General features: G+C 38.0%; 1 protein-coding gene across 4 annotated transcripts in view; it reads left to right on the top strand.

Moving 5' to 3' along the window:
* Positions 1-19,278, top strand: part of WDR7 (WD repeat domain 7) — a 364,436-nt gene that overhangs the window by 262,711 nt on the left and 82,447 nt on the right. For all 4 annotated transcript variants that reach the window (XM_028102886.2, XM_028102888.2, XM_028102884.2 and 1 more), the window contains 4 exons: positions 560-746; positions 11,332-11,449; positions 13,806-13,955; positions 15,013-15,095. In XM_028102886.2, coding sequence (XP_027958687.1) covers positions 560-746; positions 11,332-11,449; positions 13,806-13,955; positions 15,013-15,095 — 538 coding nt within the window. The remainder of the gene's footprint in view (positions 1-559; positions 747-11,331; positions 11,450-13,805; positions 13,956-15,012; positions 15,096-19,278) is intronic.

Raw genomic sequence — 19,278 nt, 5'->3', positions numbered from 1 at the left:
TTCTTTACCAAACTTGAGTGAAGAATTTACCACATACTTCACATCGTTGTGCTGGATCAGTATAGCAGAGTATGGAGAAACATAGATGCTTGTGGGGGAAACTTTTTAAACTACACCTCTACCTTCATCCCTCATCCCTGCTGATAAACAAGTGTTACTGATCTAAGTGTTTGACATGTGAATGCTGTTAGGGGCAGAAGAAAGATGAATACCATATAACATTATTTGAAACCATCTCCATTTTGCAGAATGCTGAGTAGAAAGAAACCTTGTTTGGAAGTTAGGGTCACTGATATGTTTTGAAATTCTATATACTTAATTATACATAATTCTTTTGAAATTAAAACATTTTAGAATATGGTATAAAATACTGTAGCCTAATGTATCTCTTTAAAATGTGGCTGAGCAAACTGTAAACTTGAGATCTTTTATAGTCTTACTGTTGAAAACCCCCTTTTAGTTAAAAAAAAATCAAAAGTGGTTTATACTTTGAAAATATCTTCAAAGAAAACATCACAAAAGTAAAATTACTGCTCTGCCTTTTCTTTTGTAATTTTAGGTAAGGCACTGACATTTCTTCTGCTGCAGCCTCCGAGCCCCAAACTTCCTCCACACAGTACGATCCGAAGAACAGCCATTGATCTGATTGGACGTGGTTTCACCGTCTGGGAGCCTTATATGGACGTGTCTGCTGTCCTCATGGGGCTTCTTGAACTCTGTGCTGATGCCGAGAAACAACTCGCCAAGTACATGCTCAGTTCCAGTTAATTTGTGGGGGTTCTGTTTGTGTTTATTCGGTTGGTGATTTGTTTTAATAGACAAAAAAAAAAAATAGACAAATATCTCAATAAACGAAATTTTGGATATAGACAGGGAAAGGGAAGTATAGTTCTATAATTTGGGCACCTCTCGGATTTAGCACTGAGCCAGTGAATGACTGATCTGTGACATTGTGCCTTGACATATTATTATGTAATAATAGTGTAAACATCACTTCTTAGGAAAATTATATATATACTTGCTCAGAAATGTTTTACTGATAGAATACATGGCCAAATAGTTTGGGGAATTATTCCTTCCCACTTGTGGTAATTTTTAAATCCACTTTATTGAGGTTTCACTTGCACACAGTCAAGGACCAGGCTGTAGGAGGTTGCAGAGATCCAGGGAAGCAGTGATGAGAGTAGAGGGAAAGGCAGATGAGTTGAAGGAGCTGCTGAAATGAAGTAAGTGGGAAGCCCTTGGTGGCCAAGTGTCCAGGAATGATGGGAAGGGGATTGGGTGTGGTAATAGAGGTTCAAGTTTACTTGAGAACTCAGCCTCCTAATTCTTGGAGGAGGGTTTTTGGTTTTGTTTTTGCTTTTGTTTTTATTTTTTAAAGATTTTATTTAGTTTAGAGAAAGAGAGAACAGGGGGAGGAACAGAGGGAAGCGGATCAAGCGGACTCTGCGGCGAGCACAGAGCCTGAGGCCGGGCTCAACACAGGGCTTGATCCCACGACCCTGAGATCATGACCTGAACCAAAACCAAGAGTCAGACACTTAACCAACTGAGCCACCCAGGCGCCCCTGCTTCTGGTTTTTTACTATAGCCATCCTCGTGGATGTGAATTCCTGTGGTAGGAATCCTTGAACTGGCCCATGATACTCTCTTAATGTAAATGTTATCACCTCTTTGATTTTCTCAGTGAATGGCATTTCATTCTGATCTCTGTTGACCTTGGGAAAAGCTAGAATTCTCTGTCCTTTTCTTCATGGTTGTCTTTCTCATCTTTCCCTTATGATCCATCATGGCTCTAGGCTCAGGAAGTTGAGATCAAAGAAGCTATTAAAAGGCTAGACTGGGATGCTGTGGCTTTGTCTACAGATTGGGCATTCCCAGCCCGAAGTCCCAAGATGGATTGGTAGGAGACAGTATTCATTTCCAATTTAGACAGCTGCCCCCCCACCTCGCGCAACCTCCTATCATACCACCACACTTCCTAAACATTACCTCTGTGTCTCTCCCTAGCTGTATGCTCTTCAGCACATCACTTCATCTCTTACCTCAGTTCCGTCTACAGATTGGGGCTAATTAAACACCTACCTCATAAGGCTGATATTAAATGTGTTTCAATTTCAAAGTGCTTAGAAGAGTACTTAGCACATACTTAAAGATTGAATGGATGCTCCGTTTATGGTGGTAGTAAGGGTGGTGATGCCATTGTCATTGTTTTAGTGTTCAACAGATCAAGAGCTGCTCGGTTCTAGAATGAATAGTTTGACATAATGGCAGCCAGGATAGTTTTTGGATACAGGTGGCCTGAAGGTTCTTGGTTGACTTTAAGAATTAGGAGGGAACTGAGCCCATGAATTTGAAGCAATAGTAAGAGGCAGCTGGCCTTTGTGCAAAGCCCAGAACATATTTCCAATCCTTTGCCCTCCCGTTGGCTGCAGCTGCCCTGTATACCTTCCAATTCTGTTTTGACCTAATTTTATAGCCTATTTTCACAGCTGATCTAAACACAATTTCAAGAGTATACAGTCTTGTTGTTGAGAAAAGTGATGGGCTTTATTTTAGGCGTAGTATTTAATATTTTGTTTTATTTTGTTTTTAAATCAGTTTACATGAAGCTTATATCAGCAAACATAAAGATGCACTGTGTTTTTATCTACATGTAGTATGTCCACAGACACAAATACTTTAGTTCTTCAGTAGGTAATTTTAAATCTTGCTATTACATCCTTTCTGTCATGAAGATTAGTATAACTCTCTATACACAGCTCTAAATAAATGAATGTATCAGCATGTAGCCTTGAGGAATCCAGTGTAATTTTCATCATGATAAATTGCATAATAAGCAAGAAAATGTTTGCTTATTAATCTATAACAAGATTTAGATTGAAAATGGCCTCTTACATCCATGACACACTTGGTACAGGCTGCAGAAGGACTGAGGTGGGGCAAAATGGAGCAGGGACGTGTGCCTCTTACCCTCATGATGCCTGCCTACCGGGCCACCCCTCTGAGCCTGATTGACTCTGTGCACCATAACAGTGCTCAGCCACCTCACTTCTGACCGCAATGTTCAGCTTGCTTTATGAAGAAGCTTTTATGTTAGGCTTGTGCTTTTTAAAAATTTCAGTTCATGTTAATTGAAAAAGAAAAAACATACACAGTGCTTCCCTCTTTATTCCCATTCTTATGAGTTTATGAGGGAGGGGATTGAGGGGGGCAAGCAGCTCAGGCTGCTCCCTAGTTCTGGGGAGCACATATGATAGCAGAGTTTCTTTCTTCCTCTCTCTCCCATATATTGACATCCTCTGTCAGAGATGATTCCTGAGAGATCTCCTGAGAAACTATAGATGGCTCGATTGATAGGGCATTTTTCCAGAATTAAAATGCCTTTATTTTAGAAATAAGACTGAGAATTTACAACTTTGACATCAAAATAACACCGGTTGTTTTCTAATGTTTTCAACTATTCTACCAAATTTTAAACTATTTAACTAAGCAAACTTTTACTGAGTAGTTAATATATGGAAGGAACACTATTGGGTCTTGTGTGTAGTTACAAAGTTGCATCAAACACAGATCCTGTCTCCAAGGCACTTGCGGTCTGAAGGAAGGATAAGATCTTCCCTGGGGGTAACCATGATGCAAAGGGAGGAGGAGAGTAAAAGGTAGGGATGCTTAGAGGACAGGGAGGTGAATCACAGCTGGGCGCTCAGAAAGGATGCCAGGAAGAGTTTTATTTGCATCTCTCATTTGAATAATTTTGAGGAGAGGCGGAAGAACAAGGACATGCAAAAGGACAGAGATGGGAAGGTACAGGCATGCCCAGCAGATGCTGACGAGCTCCTTAGAACATAGGGTACATGACCGTAAACACTGTTTTTAACTAATTTTATCCATTCCTTGCAGAACTTAAACTGTGGGGAGTGCCCATCTAAAACTTGAACATAAGTTCCTTCCCAGTTATCTCTGGGCAATAGAATTAGGGCTAAAAAGAGGATTGGTTTCACCTTTTACTTTATAAAATGATCATAAACATGATAATGGAAGATTATAAAATGAATCGGAAAGAGGTTCTATCTCTTGTCCACAGAAACACTGGTTAGTGAAAAAGGTGCGGTTCAGACCTAGGTCTCGCTGGCTCCACGAGCTCTGCTTCTCCGCTGTGCCATCTTGCACCCCCACAGTTAAAGATCCAGAGAATGCCAAATGTAAAACAGCCTGTTCAAAGGACATAAAAGCTGTCAACTCGGAATTTTCAGCATACTTTCAGATTTTAAAAATACACTGAATGAAAATTCCCATCAAGAATTTTATACCTTCTAGAAATTAATAACCTATTTAAATATCAGTAAGCTCCTTGAGTTCCTGGGCCAGGTATTATATATTTATTCATATTTATTCATAACCCTGTCACATGATTTGTATTCAATAAACATTTAAGTCAAAGAATTTTAGAGATGAAAATCTTCAGCAGCATTCAGGCCAGAGCTCTCAATATACTATTCAATAAAAACAGGGTTAAGAGAGATGATACAACTTGCCTGAGGTTTCACCAGTACTAGAAGAGCTAAAGTATCACCCAGGTCTCCTGACTCCCATTAGGCTTCTCCCATACCTGTATAGTTATGCCACCCCTTATGTGACCAGTGATCCACAGGTAGACTCTGAGGAGTTTTTAAATTAATGATTATGGGCTGCTCATTCATGATGGACTGTTTAATAGAAAATGCAGGCTGCTCTTCATTGAAATCATAGATAAAGCCATCCCTACCTAATTGTGAGAAAAATAGAAACATGCAGTATTATGTTTTTTATAAATCCATCATTTTTTAGGTCACCATGGTTATATATATGGATAAAATGTTAGAAACAGTAGAAAATCATACTTTGTAAAAGAACAGAAAAAAATCCTTGTGCTTTTAGAAGGCTAGACTGTTCTGTACATGTTGTGGTCTGATGGTGATTCTGTTTTCCTAGTGTGGGCGATCTCTCATCCACTGCCACGACGGAAGAATGTTAATGAATTACCAAAAGCCCATTGCTTTTCTGGAAAATTCATAGTTTACCAAACTTTAAAGGAAAAACATATGGTCAACTAGAAACCACACATGCTTTGATAATATACAGTTAAGCCCCATATGTTAGAAATATTCTTTTTGAACTATATATAGTTCTATAGAGAGAGAAAAAGAATTGACATTTTAACTCAAATTTCAACCATATTTTTTTATATACGGGGTAGGGGGTAGAGAAAAGAACATACCATATACACACTAAAGTATTTTAGGATTTTATATTTAAACTATTTTTCCTATTCACATTTATTTATTTATTTATTTATTTATTTATTTATTTTAGAGAGAGTGCATGTATGTAGGTCGGGGCAGGGAGGGGCATAGGGAGAGGGAGAGAGAAAGAAGCCCAAGCTGGCTTCATTCCCAGTGCGAAGTCCATCACAGGGCTCGATCTCAGGACCCTGAGATCATGATCTGAAGAGTTGGACATTTAACCAACTGAGCTACCCAGGACCCCAGATGTTTATTTTAATAGAAAATGTATAATTTGAGGAGCCCATTTAACTAAATTTTGTTAGCATAGTTTTTACATTATAACTCATAGTTGTAAATATATACAACATATAGGAAATAGGTCTAAAAGATGGGCACTTATTGGGAGAATCACCACATTTGTGTTTAGGAGACTAATGCCACCTTTGAGTTATCAAATTAAGTTTTAACATGACAGACAAGAATTGATGATTCCTTATTAAAGACTCTTGTTAGTACATCTCTTTTTACCAGGAAGGGGTAAGATGGAATTCCCAGTTGTTATGTAATTAAGTATGCATTTTCAAATAATTTTAGTCTTTGTTTTCAATGCCCTGTTACTCTTTATCTTAGCTTGGACTGCCATAACAAATACCATAGAATGGGGGACTTCAACAACAGAAATTTATTTCTCATAGTTCTGGAAGCTGGAAAGTCTAAGAACAAGGTGCTGACAAGGCAGATTTTTTTCTGAGACCTTTCCTCTGGGCCTGTAGGTGGCTGCAATGTCGCCGTGTGCTCACAGTTGGGAGAGAATGAGTTTTTGTTTTCTGGTGTCTCTCGTAGGAGTCCCATCATGCGGGCCGCACCCACCTGGCTTCATCTAACCCTAATTACCTTCCAGAGGCTCCATCTCCAAATACCATCACATTGGGGCAGATTTTCAGGGGACACAAACATTTAGTCCATAATACTGTTAACCATGATTTGTGGGTTATTCTATAAAAGTTTAAGTGGTTTTTTCCCCCTGAATATTCTTTTAGAGTATTCCTTAGTTTGACAGATGGGGGAGTCTGACAGTTGTAGATGGTGACATTTAACTGTAGCGGTCGTACATGTGACTTTTAAAATGCTTTTACCACAATGGAGTAATGGTTAGAACAGGATTAATGAGCAGTCATGTAAGGAATGAGCTCAGCCTGAGTGGACTATTTTTCTATTCATGATTTTTATTTACAGTTTCTATCATCTCTGATATTTCATATGCGATGTGTGTACTAAAATGCTGAGTAAAATAGAGAGTATGTCATATCATATTTTTTAAACTAAAGACCCATCTTATAAACCTATATAACAAATGATCTGCGTAACAGCCAGATAAGCAGGATCAGCTGAAAAGAGTGGGTTCTGTGTTTACATACGGATTCCAGAATAAGGCAGGTACCCCTTTATTTTCACACCTCTGATAGTATGATCCTTCTTCATTCAGTTAGAATCCCACATTAAAATATATCACATACACAGTGCACCTTTGACTTTCAAGATAACTACATGTAGAATTAGAATGTCTGTTGGGACTACTAGATCAATTACTTTGACTTCATTGCTTGGTCAGTTCAGTCAAATAACAGGCTTAAGTGATTTTTTTTTCCTGCTGGATTTGCCAGGTAACTTCATTTAGCGCATAACTATTGAGCTACCACTATGTCCAAGGGCTGAACTAGGCACTTTGGGGGGATCACAGGATTAGAAGGCATGGTACCAATCTGCGCAGAGTTCACAGTGCAAACTAAGTCATAATGCCTGGCAGAATCAGATTTAGTGCTAAGAGCCTAGAATAAATGGGTTTCGTTGTTGGTTGTTTTCGTTTCAGTAGATTGTAATTGAATGCTCTAGCAATTGCAGAGTAACACGTAGGCTTCCACAAGAATTGAACAGAGGGGAGGGAGGAGAGTGTGCTAATGGGGGGATGGGTAGTGGAGAAGCATAAGCCACAAACTACAGTCAAAAAAGGAATGGCATTTTAGGGACCAACCTTACAATTAGCCTGGCCTCAGGAGCATGGTATTGAAAAGACTGAGTTACAAGTTAGTGAAACTAGATTATGGAGGGACTAGAACCTCAAGCCAAGGAGTTCAAGATTTTTCTTAGAAGCCCTGGGACCCACTGAGGTTTTTAAGCAGGTTAACCATGAAATAAATTTAGTGCTTTTGGGAAAGATGGCCCTGGCAGTGATGCATTAAATAGACAGAGGGGAGAGAAGGTTTGTCTTCTTCCCCTGTGCCTTGGCAGCTCTTCTCTGTTCTCACATGCCCAACCCTCCTGCCTGTGCACTCTGGTTGTGCAGAACCCTGACCTCAGAGCAATAGATGTGTCCACATTCTGAAGTCCTGCACTCCAGCCATCGGACGCTGATCATGGGAGTCACTCAAACGTACCCTTTGACGCCTCTACACATTTTTGGATGTTCCAGCTTCCACTGAATTCATGAGCAATACTTTTATATGTCTTTGGTTAGCTTCCTTACCTATTACCCTACAGCTTCTCTTCTGGACACCAAACTTTACCATTTTTCTTACCATTAAGAAGTTTGCCGATTTACCCAAATTCACAAGATCATTTGCTGAGATGGATTAAGGGTGATGTGTGACTGGGCCTTTAACTTTGAAACCAGTGACCTGCTGTTAGTTGATCTCATTTTCTTTTCACTTTATTTCTATTTGTGAGAGTCATCTTGGGTCAGAAGAAGCATCTATTGTATGTATAATATAGGTGAGATGCAGGGCTGGAGGTTTTTACATTTGCCTGCTCATTTAATCATCTCGACAACTTTGTGAAGTTGTTACTTTAATAGACCCATTTTCCACACATCGTGCTTACTCAATGCATGGTGGCCACAGGGCACATAAGGATAGGGGGACAGTATCCATTTGTCATCCTCAGGTGAACACATATATGCATAGTCATTCATTCTCATTCTTCCTGTTGCTCCCCTCCCGCCCTCCCCCCGGCCCCCGGCCTTGGCTTCCCACTAAACTTTTCTCCTCCTGAAGGAACAGAGAAGGGCTAGAAGAGAGGTGGGTGGTGAGGTTGGTAGGATCCTGTTTGTGTGAGCAGAACTCTGGTTTCCAATTGCAAGTGCTCACAACAGCACACAGCAGGAATTGGATGGGACTCTTCTGGACTCCAGGAGGATGCTCTTACACTTGGCCTGCAGAAGGCAGATCCCATCTCTTAGCAGCTCAGAGGCAGTACAGCCACAGGGAGGGCGAACAGGCAGCCAGAACCATGAAGTTCAGCAGGGGCAACATGTTCTCTTTCACTCTGTTTCCCTTGATATGACCTAGCCCTTTAGGGCAGCCACATCATTAACATCCATAGCTGTGGTTCAGATAGAGCCCTCGGTGCTGTTCCCTAAGCTTGGTCAAGCAGTGTAGTGCCTATCCCATTCCTGTAAAGTTGGTCCTTTGTACCCACACGTAAGACTTCTTTCTTGAGCCCAATTTGATCTTCCTGAGGACTTTTTGAATTCCAGTTCTCCCATTTAGTACAGTTGCTTTTATAACTTTATATCCACACCAGTTGATAACAGTGCATCCATGTCTTCATTTAATCACAACTGACATCAAAAAGGACAGAGCTGAAGTCTACATGTTACAACATACCACTCAAGAAACCTCACTCAGGGATGCAATCTAGCCATTCATCCAAAGTCACTGAGTTTAGTCATGTTACCAGTTCATTAATCCAGTTAACCACAATATGGGCAAGCCTCCCTCCCCTTTATTTTCTCCAAAGTTCAGCTGTCCAAGAAGACATCAGACTACTACCTTGGCTCCTCACTATGGACCTGATTTCTCCATAAAATGCCGATACAACCCCCCCTCTAAGGGATGTTCTGGGCAGGTGCAAGAAGATGTGAAACAGCACAGGAAAGCTTGATTTCAAACCTAGACCCTGGGTTCCACATCCTGTTCTTTCTCCTCTCTGTCATGCCTTCCAAACATAGGCTGGGCTGTCCAGGAGGTAGACATTCCTGCTCCATGGCTGACTGCTGGGCAGGGAGGCTGCCTGGGGATCTTTTCCAGCTCCCAGCATTCTGTGATTTTATTGATCTTAGGAAATTTGATTTAGGTTTGCTCAGAATTGTTTAGTTAACATACCTTTTTTTTTTTAAGATTTTATTTATTTGACAGAGAGAGAGAGATAGCTAGAGAGAGCAGGAGTGGGGAGGAGAGGGAGAAGCAGACTCCCCGCTGAGCAGGGAGCCCAACGCCAGGCTTGATCCCAGGCCCCTGGGACCACGACCTGAGCCAAAGGCAGACGCTTCACTGACTGAGCCACCCAGGCATCCCTAACATACCATTTTTGTTTCAGCCTTTCAGTATTATCAACACCTTTTCATACTGAGTTGAGAAACATCATAGAATATCTCAAAAGTGTAATTAGCTTTTGAATTTTTTAAAACTTAAAATACGATCAAAACTGTATAACAATTCTTGAGCAATCTAGGTTAGCACTACTCACATAGCATTTCCTTTGCGGAATTCTCAATAGTAAAGTTTAATCCGGAAAAGAGCCTGGCTAACTACCCCACCTTGCTTTACTGCTGAACATGTCTTTCCAGCCCCTACTGGGTGCCTAGGGCATCAAGATCTTCTGTGGAGGTGACATATCCACCCATGCATTCTTTCTGTTTCTTGTTCAATATGGGTGTGTTCTGTCAGCTCACATCTTTCTTTTTAGTGGTAAACATCAAAGGAACACCTCCATCCTCCTCTCTGAGTTCCTGCTTTGTATCTACCCTCAGTTTGGAAAAAGGACTGGAGACAGTTATATTATCAGTCAAAGATTTAAGCAATGTAGTAGTCACCAAGAAATTATAAGCAGAATTTTGTATAACCAATTTACCTTCTTTTAACAATGATAAGAATGCCTATGTAATGCATACTTATTTTCATCTAAAAGTTAAAATAATGATTCTTAGACTAATCATAGAAATATTTGTAAACATTTTGAGAATTTTTAGTAAACATAAACCAGTTTACACATGAAGCATACAGACTAATTAGAGCAGGACAAATCTTAATATAATTTCATATGGCTATTTAAGTATCAAAATTATGTACTTTCACGTATCAACATTAGAGAGAAACTATAATGGATCTCTTACTGAATAGCAAAATGCTCCTTGTATACAGCTGACATGTGGATCACATGCCACATTTTAATGAAGTCTTACTACTTTTCACAGTAGTCTATATAAAATATACAGGAAGCTTACAAACAGAAGAATATTATCACTTTTATGTTTTGGGGTGGCAAAGGAATATAACATCACTATTCTATCAGGATATTCCCACAGTTTGGAAAGATTTATTTCATCATGTACATATTCTTATATATTGCCTGGACAATGTCATGCCTATGATCTTTATGTATCCATTAATACAATTTTTGCATCAATACAAAAAAACTATTGGCAGAACATGCTGACTAGTAGATTGGTTCTAAAAGTATTGAGCATGGGGTAAATTAACAGTATGAGAATATTTTAAACTAAAAATAATATTAAAAACTAAAAATAATTTTGCAGTTTTTTCAGTTCTTTGGATAATTATATGGACAGAAGTGAATTTTTCTTCCTTTCAGATACACGTCCTTAAACGAAGCCCTTTTTCTGTGGCCTTATAAGCAAATTATTACCTTTAATTTATTTTTAGCAAAAAATTTGAAAATACCCAGCACAGTCTTCTTTCTTGCCGGATTCTGAGCTTTGTGATATACATTCAGTACTAGTTCTTGATAATTTGTTAACAAGGCGTTTTTAACACTTTGGACAGATGCACATACTGTTTTCAATCTTCACGGTTAATTATTCGATTTTGTATTTGATGCCAGAACACCCTGACTCCTAATCACTGCTCATTGTTGCAAGTCCATTATATTCTAACTGTTTGAGTGCTCCCATTGACCTTGAACTGACATTATAAGCTGTGTCTAATCTTTTCAGTCTATATTTCTAATGCTTCTTTTCTTTTTTCCTTTTTTTCTGATCCCTGTTTAGCATCACAATGGGGCTGCCTCTTAGCCCTGCAGCTGACTCCGCCCGCTCGGCAAGGCATGCCCTCTCGCTCATTGCCACTGCCAGACCACCCGCCTTCATCACAACCATAGCCAAAGAGGTGAGCAGAACCTCTCTGTGTGCTCCATTTTCTCGTTTAGAGGAATTATTAGAGATTGTGAGCTGAGGGTCCATATTCACAAATAATCCTTCCAGTTTGCTCTAGAACAATGCAAGTTAATAATTTAGTGCTGAAATAAATACATATGTACCTGTGTGCATGTACCCTGAATTCCACAGCAATGCATTCATGACTTGTGCTTTTGTATTCATTTCTGTTCTCAAAGTTAACTCATTTGCGAATATTTGAAATTAATTTTCCAATCTGAAATATAGCAGGCTTATTCAAATTAAAATATACTAAAGATACATTTTATAAATGTGAATATCTGCCTGTAATCAACACTGAACTTATTTAACACTGGCTCTTCAACTGTAAACAAAAATGTAAGTCATAAACTTGCTAATTGTTTTTCCTATTGCATGTCACAGATAAAGACTTGAATGCCAATTGATTCCCACGTTCTTAGTGTTCTAACTAATTGCCCACATCTAACTGAAAAACTAGTAAAGAACAATGAACCAATTATAGGATCTTTCCTATAGGTCTTAGTAGTGGGAGAGAAAGGGAAGGATAATAAGCTCCTACAGTTTTTTTTAAAGGTTTGTTCCGTTTCAGCATGAATAATGTGCAGACTTGGTGTCCATGGGGTATGAGCTCTGAGTTGTTTTTCCTGTAGCTATGATGAATTTTTAAAATACTAAATAAATACCTCTGAGTCTGCCCTGATAACCTGAAACCTACTGGGCCCATGTCTGCCCCAGAGCCATCCTTAATAGGCATGCAGCAAATATTTGTGACGTGAAGGTAGTTAGAAGGGAGGAAGGAAGGTTTTAATAGCAGATTGTATGGGTTAATATGAGGTGGTGGGACTTTGAATTCATACCTAAAATAAATCTGTAGAGTAAGGGGATGTGTTTTTCTGATAGTGCCTAGCGTTACAATGAGGTTACAGTGTATTTAAAATATGTATATGTAATATATCTGTAATTTATAGATATCATATATTTATATGAAGAGTATATATATAAATGAACAGATTTATTACATAACAGAAATATATATATATAAATGAACAAATTAGCCATGGAATTTCTTACCAGTTGAATATGCATTGATAGTAATATCGAGTATATTGAATAAACCTTACATACACCTGACCACATATACAGGTCCTATAAATGCCAGCCATAAAACTGCCTCTTTAAAGAGTAAGCAAGTATTTGTGTTAATTGTGTTTTTGAACTTAATTTTCGCCATTTACATATGAATATTTTTAAATGAACTGTTAGAATAGCCATGCTTTGGATTTATTCTACTCCACCTTTAGGTTAGAAAGGTATTTTTAAAATATTTTAATGTCGGGGCGCCTGGGTGGCTCAGTTGGTTAAGCAACTGCCTTCAGCTCAGGTCATGATCCTGGAGTCCCATGATCAAGTCCCACATCGGGCTCCCTGCTCAGCAGGGAGTCTGCTTCTCCCTCTGACCCTCCCCCCTCTCATGTGCTCTCTCTCTCTCTCTCTCTCACTCTCTCTTACTCTCTCTCTCAAATAAATAAATAAAATCTTTAAAAAAATAAAATATTTTAATGTCAATGTTCTACTAATTACCAGTTGATTCCTACATTGTTAGTGTTCTAATATTTCAGTGTAATAGTTCACATTTACTACCTTGTAAAAAATAAGTTTTCCACTTCACTTAGAGTTTTAGAGTAAGATCCTGAAGTATTTCTCACTGTTATTACCATCCCCTCCCCTGTCATGCCCACTCCTCCATGGCTGGCCCAGCTCCTATCAGTGTTCTTTCTCCTCTGAATGATTAAGACTTACAGTTTGTATGGGGAAGAAAAATCACAGTGAACTTATATTCTTTACAATGCTTATTATTTTTGGAGGCACGTTCATTCACATGATACACCTTCATTATACAGTACCAAGAATAGTGCCTGGGACACAGGAAGTCTTCTATAAGCATCATTTACTATTACCACCTGAGAGCAAGTCTCATGCCTCTTACTTGCTTGGGTATCTCCTAACCGCTGTCCACCTCAGCACCAAATAGACCAAATTCACAAACCTTCAGTCTGTCTTTTGAAAAATGTCACTGTAGTGTTGTGTTAAAGTCTCATATAATACTCAGGAACTTAGAGAATTTTATTAGAGAATACTTACTGAGTTTTTATTGTACTAAATGCTTTCTTTTGCAATCAAAAGATCTGACCTACCCCAAGAGATTTGTTTTGTTGATTCTTATTTTTTCCCCTCTTGTGTTAACAAGTGAAAAATAAACCAGTGGCTAGAAATGCAAAACTGAATCGAGTATCAGCCGTATCTACAGCATGGGAATGTCTTCACAGGTACACAGACATACAGCTCTTGCAGCAAATACCCAGTCCCAACAGAACATGCACACGACAACTCTTGCACGAGCTAAAGGGGAAATTCTGAGAGTCATTGAGATTCTTATTGAAAAAATGCCCACAGATGTTGTGGATCTTCTGGTGGAGGTAAGAATATCCTGCTATTAAATATTACAGCAACAATCTAAATTAAATATGTCCGTGTAGTAATATGAATCAGCATTTTAATTTCCAAAGAAATAAAAGAAAGAAAATTAAAAGAATTATCTACAGGAGGGGGCGCCTGGGTGGCTCAGTTGGTTGAGCGGCCGCCTTCGGCTCGGGTCATGATCCTGGAGTCCTGGGATCGAGTCCCGCATCAGGCTTCCTGCTCAGCGGGGAGTCTGCTTCTCCCTCTGACCCTCTTCCCTCTCATGCTTTCTATCTCTCATTCTCTCTCTCTCTCAAATAAATAAATAAATAAATAAATCTTTAAAAAAAAAAAAAGAATTATCTACAGGAAAGAGAGAGAGATAATTAAATGAATTAACTTTTGTACCATTTCTAGGGTCCTTATTTAAATTCGTTAAAGATCAAAATGATTGCTGTGTACACTTACCATTCATAGGGAAGTGTTCTGTATTGGAATAATTGTTAAAGGGTATGTTCTCTTTAATGTCTTTCATTATAAGTAAAACAAAGGATGTACTGTGCTTGAATAAAAGCTACCTATATTGTTCGTAAATATGAATTGCTTTTGAAGTCAACAAGTCTCTCATTTCTTTATTTTACTGCTCTTCTGTTTTTCACAAATAAGGAAAAGGATATCCTGTAGTATAAAGTAACTATAGTGTAGCTTTAGTAAATATACTATAGTTTTAAAGTAAATATTGCAGGGGCGCCTGGGTGGCTCAGTCGTTAAGCGTCTGCCTTCGGTTCAGGTCATGGTCCCAGGGTCCTGGGATCGAGCCCCGCATCGGGCTCCCTGCTCAGCGGGAAGCCTGCTTCTCCCTCTCCCACTCCCCCTGCTTGTGTTCCCTCTCTCGCTGTGTCTCTCTGTCACATAAATAAATAAAATATTTTTTAAAAAAAATAAATAAATAAAAGTAAATATTGCAGTCAAACTATCTAGAATTTTCATGCAGCTGAGGCCTAAGTTAATAATTTGAATTTTGGAAAGTTAAGTATTTGAAATTAATTTTGGATTTGCATCTTTTCTGTAAAGGTTATGGACATCATTATGTACTGCCTTGAAGGATCTTTAGTTAAAAAGAAAGGTCTTCAAGAATGTTTCCCAGCCATCTGCAGGTAAAGAAACCTTCCACAGCATGCAAAATAAATAATTTTGAAAAATTTTTTAACAGGATGAGTTAGTAGTCTTGCCCAGTTAGAAAACCAGTTCTGAATCAATATCTGCTTACTTTCTGAAAACAATTTAGGCTGCTCATAGTCAAAAACACAGATATAATAGAACCATTTGAAATTAGGTCCTGATGAGATTTTCTCAAAACTTAAAAAAATGAGTAAGAGATAACATCTGTTGAGTATGTGTGTGTTCTTATATTCATCACTCAAATTAGCATTTACATTACAAAAGGAAGAGTTTAGGAAGCTTCTTTCTGACTTAGGAGAGAAGGTATATTTTTCAGCCAGGGGAACCTTTCTACCACATTTTCACTGGTAAATTTTATTTTTACTATAAAGGTAGCATTTTTCATTTTGTCCTACTAGTGTAGTGTTTTCCCTATGAGAAAACTGTCCAAGAGCAGTTAGGACTGACATAAATAATGTTGCATATGTTGAACGTAACCAATGATTTTAGACGTATATAGCATTTCATTGTTAGGAAATGAAGGTTTTTTGAATGTAGTAGTGTTTATTTTCCCTTGAAAATAGTTTTTGGTTCTTAAAATGTTTATAGCTTGTGTACATTTTGTTAAAAATTTTTTTTACCTCCAGGTGGTCAGTAGAAATAGTGCTTAAATCTGTGAAAATTATTGTTTTTGTAGAAAACAGAACCAACAGTTAGTAAAAGTTACTAGTTACTAACATTTTTCTTTTTAAGACACATTCATCGATCTCCTTCTGTTTGTTCGGTTCTGTGTGCATACAGTAGTGAAAAGCTTTATTTTAGACTGTAAGTTTCCTGAGAGAGGTGATGTTATGTGACACATCATTACAACTTCTGTATCTCCTGGCATTTGAATAAGTATTTGCTGAATTAATTGTACTCCATGAGTCTTCCAGCGTCTTTTTTCATATTTATAATAGACTTTGTTATTGTAAACCCTTCCTTTTGCTGTTGCTGAGTCATGCCACCCAGAAATTAAAACCAAAAGGAAAAGATTGTGCTGAATACATGTGTACAGTTGCATATTTTCTTGTGGTACAGATTAGGTGTGTTAGAATGCAGGCATTTTTAAACATCATGCCACATTAATTCTGGTTTGTGTTCTTTTTGTTAGAAGTTGTATGTATAAAATCTTTTCATGCAGTTAACTGATCAGAGTACATGTAGCTGCTATAGTCCCAGTCAGTCGTTCTCTAAGGAAATGCCTATGTGAAAATGGACCCTGGGATGTCTTCTTTATAGAGGTGATGATCATTGTAGAGCTGAGGGTTAGAGTGTTAGCAAGTGTTAGCAAAGGATTCCTTATAGCACCAGGCTTGGCGATGTAAAATAAGCCTCCCGAAGTTAACATGAGGAAATTGTCCAGTTTTTCAAGGGCCTGTCTTTGCCCTTGCTGGAAGCCTGCCTGCCCTGCAAGCAGCACCTTCAGTTCCTTAGGTCACCCTAGTTTGCTGGTGTCCTCTTTTGTTTGCTGGTGTTTCTTTGCCAGAGAGTAAGGATTCTGCTGGGATGCTAAGAGGCATACTCAGTACCAGGTTATTCTGATTTGGCAGAAAGCAATCGTATTTTGTTTATTAATTTAATAACATCTATTGAACACCTACTGTGTGTCAAGCACTAGCTAGGCCCTGGGGATACAATGATGAATAACATGATTTCCTCAGGGAGCACACAGGGTCTAATAGGGTAGGTGATTATTAAGAACGATAATTCCAGGGTGCTGTGTTATGTGCCAGAGTAGAATTACATACCAGAGACAAGGTTGGGCAATAAATGGCAGTGCTTAACTCTAGGTAGAGGGGGCTTAGAAAGTTTCACAAAGGAGAAGTAGAATAATAATAATAACAATAATAATAATAATAATAGAATCTTAGATAGTTAAACAAAAGAGAAGGCAGACAAATAATAATCTCCTTTTATTAAAGGAGAAACATGTTTTAATAAGAGTGACTGCCAAGTGGAGAGAAGGATTTGTCCCCCACGAGGGTTTGGGTTGGTGGTGGTGGGAGTGGCGATGGGTTCTGGGAAAGCCTCACAGAAAAGTTAATGAAGCTAGCTTTGCAGAATGAACCAGTGTGTGCCATCTGGAATTGCAGAAAGAACCAGATCAGTAAATGTCTCGAGACATAAAAGTATATAGTGACTTTGGCAAATTCTCTGTGGTAGTGGCCAGAATGCAGGTTGAGGGTAGAAGGCTTAATATGGTGCCAGAGCATGGGGCTTTGAATTCCATACAAAGGAATTTGGCCATTATTCTGTAAGCAGTGGCGAATCAGCAGAGTTTAAGCAAAAGCATGTAGTTCTTGGGCCAGAACATAGTTGATAAGACCTAATCTTATGAAACTTCAGACTTAAAACAAACAGTTGTTAACTATGAAATTAGGTTAGATAATATAGCTGTGGGTATAGAAGCCACAAAGGCCCGTTTATGTGAAAGCCCATAAACATCAAAAGGCGATTAGCAATGTAAGGTTGTTGCGTATGCTAAATGTTAGTTGGAACATGCAATAAGTTATGGAGGACTTCAGAGAACATTAAGCTTAGATAGGGCCTCAGAAATTTTACTGGCTGATGCCACGCTACCTACTAGCTGATTTATACTAGGTTGATAAATGCACAACAAAGATATCAACATAGCAACAGAAATTAAAATTCTTTTATTGAATCTCTGCTGTGTCTGTGCCATTGTTCTGGGTGCCTTACAGCACCTGTGAGCCCCCTACCCTATTTGTAAATGCTTTTCACTAAATATGAAACTCCAATCAAAGTCAATGAAGTGAATATCTGTGGTCCAGTCATGTGGCATTTGTTTTTACAATCTTTATATAATGTTGTAGTCTTTTTTTGTTAATTTTTCTTTTCTTTCCTTTACCATATTTTATTATTTTATTATTTTTATTTTTTCCTTTACCCTATTTTAAAGATGCTATGGGTTTTAGCTTAGGCTAAGCTCTGTAATGTTGCTGTATACCAATATCCAGTTGTTATGGTCGGTAGATCATAAAAAGGTGTTAAAAAACTTCATTAAGTATTTTTTAAATGAAATATTCTTTTTAAATGAAGTATTCATTTAATGAAGTATTCACTTAAATGAAATATTAAATGAAGAATGCTCAGGATTTAGATATTCAGAGAATGTTAGTTTCCTGTGGGTCTCCCTATCTTAATAATGTGGAAAAACCAAAATGTATATAAGAAATTACTTAATAAAGATTTTAAAGTATTTTATATGCATACAGACTACAGAATGGCATTAGTATTTTCATATATGTAAAAAAAATTGGTTTACTTCCCAAAATATTATATAATTTTTAGTCAATGTTATAAAGGTGGATATTCACATCTAAAGTTGTATTTAATTCAGTTAGGAGTTAATCTGGTATCCCAAAGTCATCGAATATTTAAAAATCAAAAGTACTCTGACTTGGGTTATACATAAAATTCACAGTTTTCTGTGAGTACCAAGATGAAGTAGCATCATTGAATACTGAATAATCCTGAGGTTGGGTCTCTTGGTTTTTTGTTTTAATTTTTTAACCTTGACCAGTGGGCTTATGATTCTGATATGCATCTACGTTTTGAATGTTCAGTTCAGGATTTTAAAACTTTAATGAACATTAACATTTTAACATTAAATTGGTAGTTTGTCTAAGCTTTCCTTTATTGTTGGAAATTTGACAGCTATTTCTCAGATTGCATGTTACAGTAAAATTTCCATTTTACTATTGTTATGAAAGTCTTGGGTTTTGACTTAGGCTGATTTCTGTGTATTGTTATATACCAAGAGTCAATTTTATTCAGGTTTTATTATTCTTTTATCTATTCAGGTTTATTTCACAATTATATGACTCCATATGTAATTTGAGTGGTGAATTCATCTACTCAATTATACTGTTAACTGAATTTGTCCTCTGACATCTTTTTTTATTTTTAAAGATTTTATTTATTTATTTGACAGAGAGAGACACAGCGAGAGAGGGAACACAGGCAGAGGGAGTGGGAGAGGGAGAAGCAGGTTTCCTGCTGAGCAGGGGCCCGATGTGGGGCTCAATCCCAGAACCCTGGATTCATGACCCGAGCTGAAAGCAGACGCTTAATGACTGAGCCACCCAGGCACCCCTGTCCTCTGACATCTTTATT

Source organism: Eumetopias jubatus, unplaced genomic scaffold (assembly GCF_037043125.1).
Source record: "Eumetopias jubatus isolate StellerSeaLion01/CBP00866 unplaced genomic scaffold, mEumJub1_p1.0 scaffold_16, whole genome shotgun sequence".
Taxonomy (NCBI): Eukaryota; Metazoa; Chordata; class Mammalia; order Carnivora; family Otariidae; genus Eumetopias; species Eumetopias jubatus.
The sequence above is the reverse complement of the archived record's forward strand: the minus strand, read 5'-3'. Positions and strand labels throughout refer to the sequence as shown.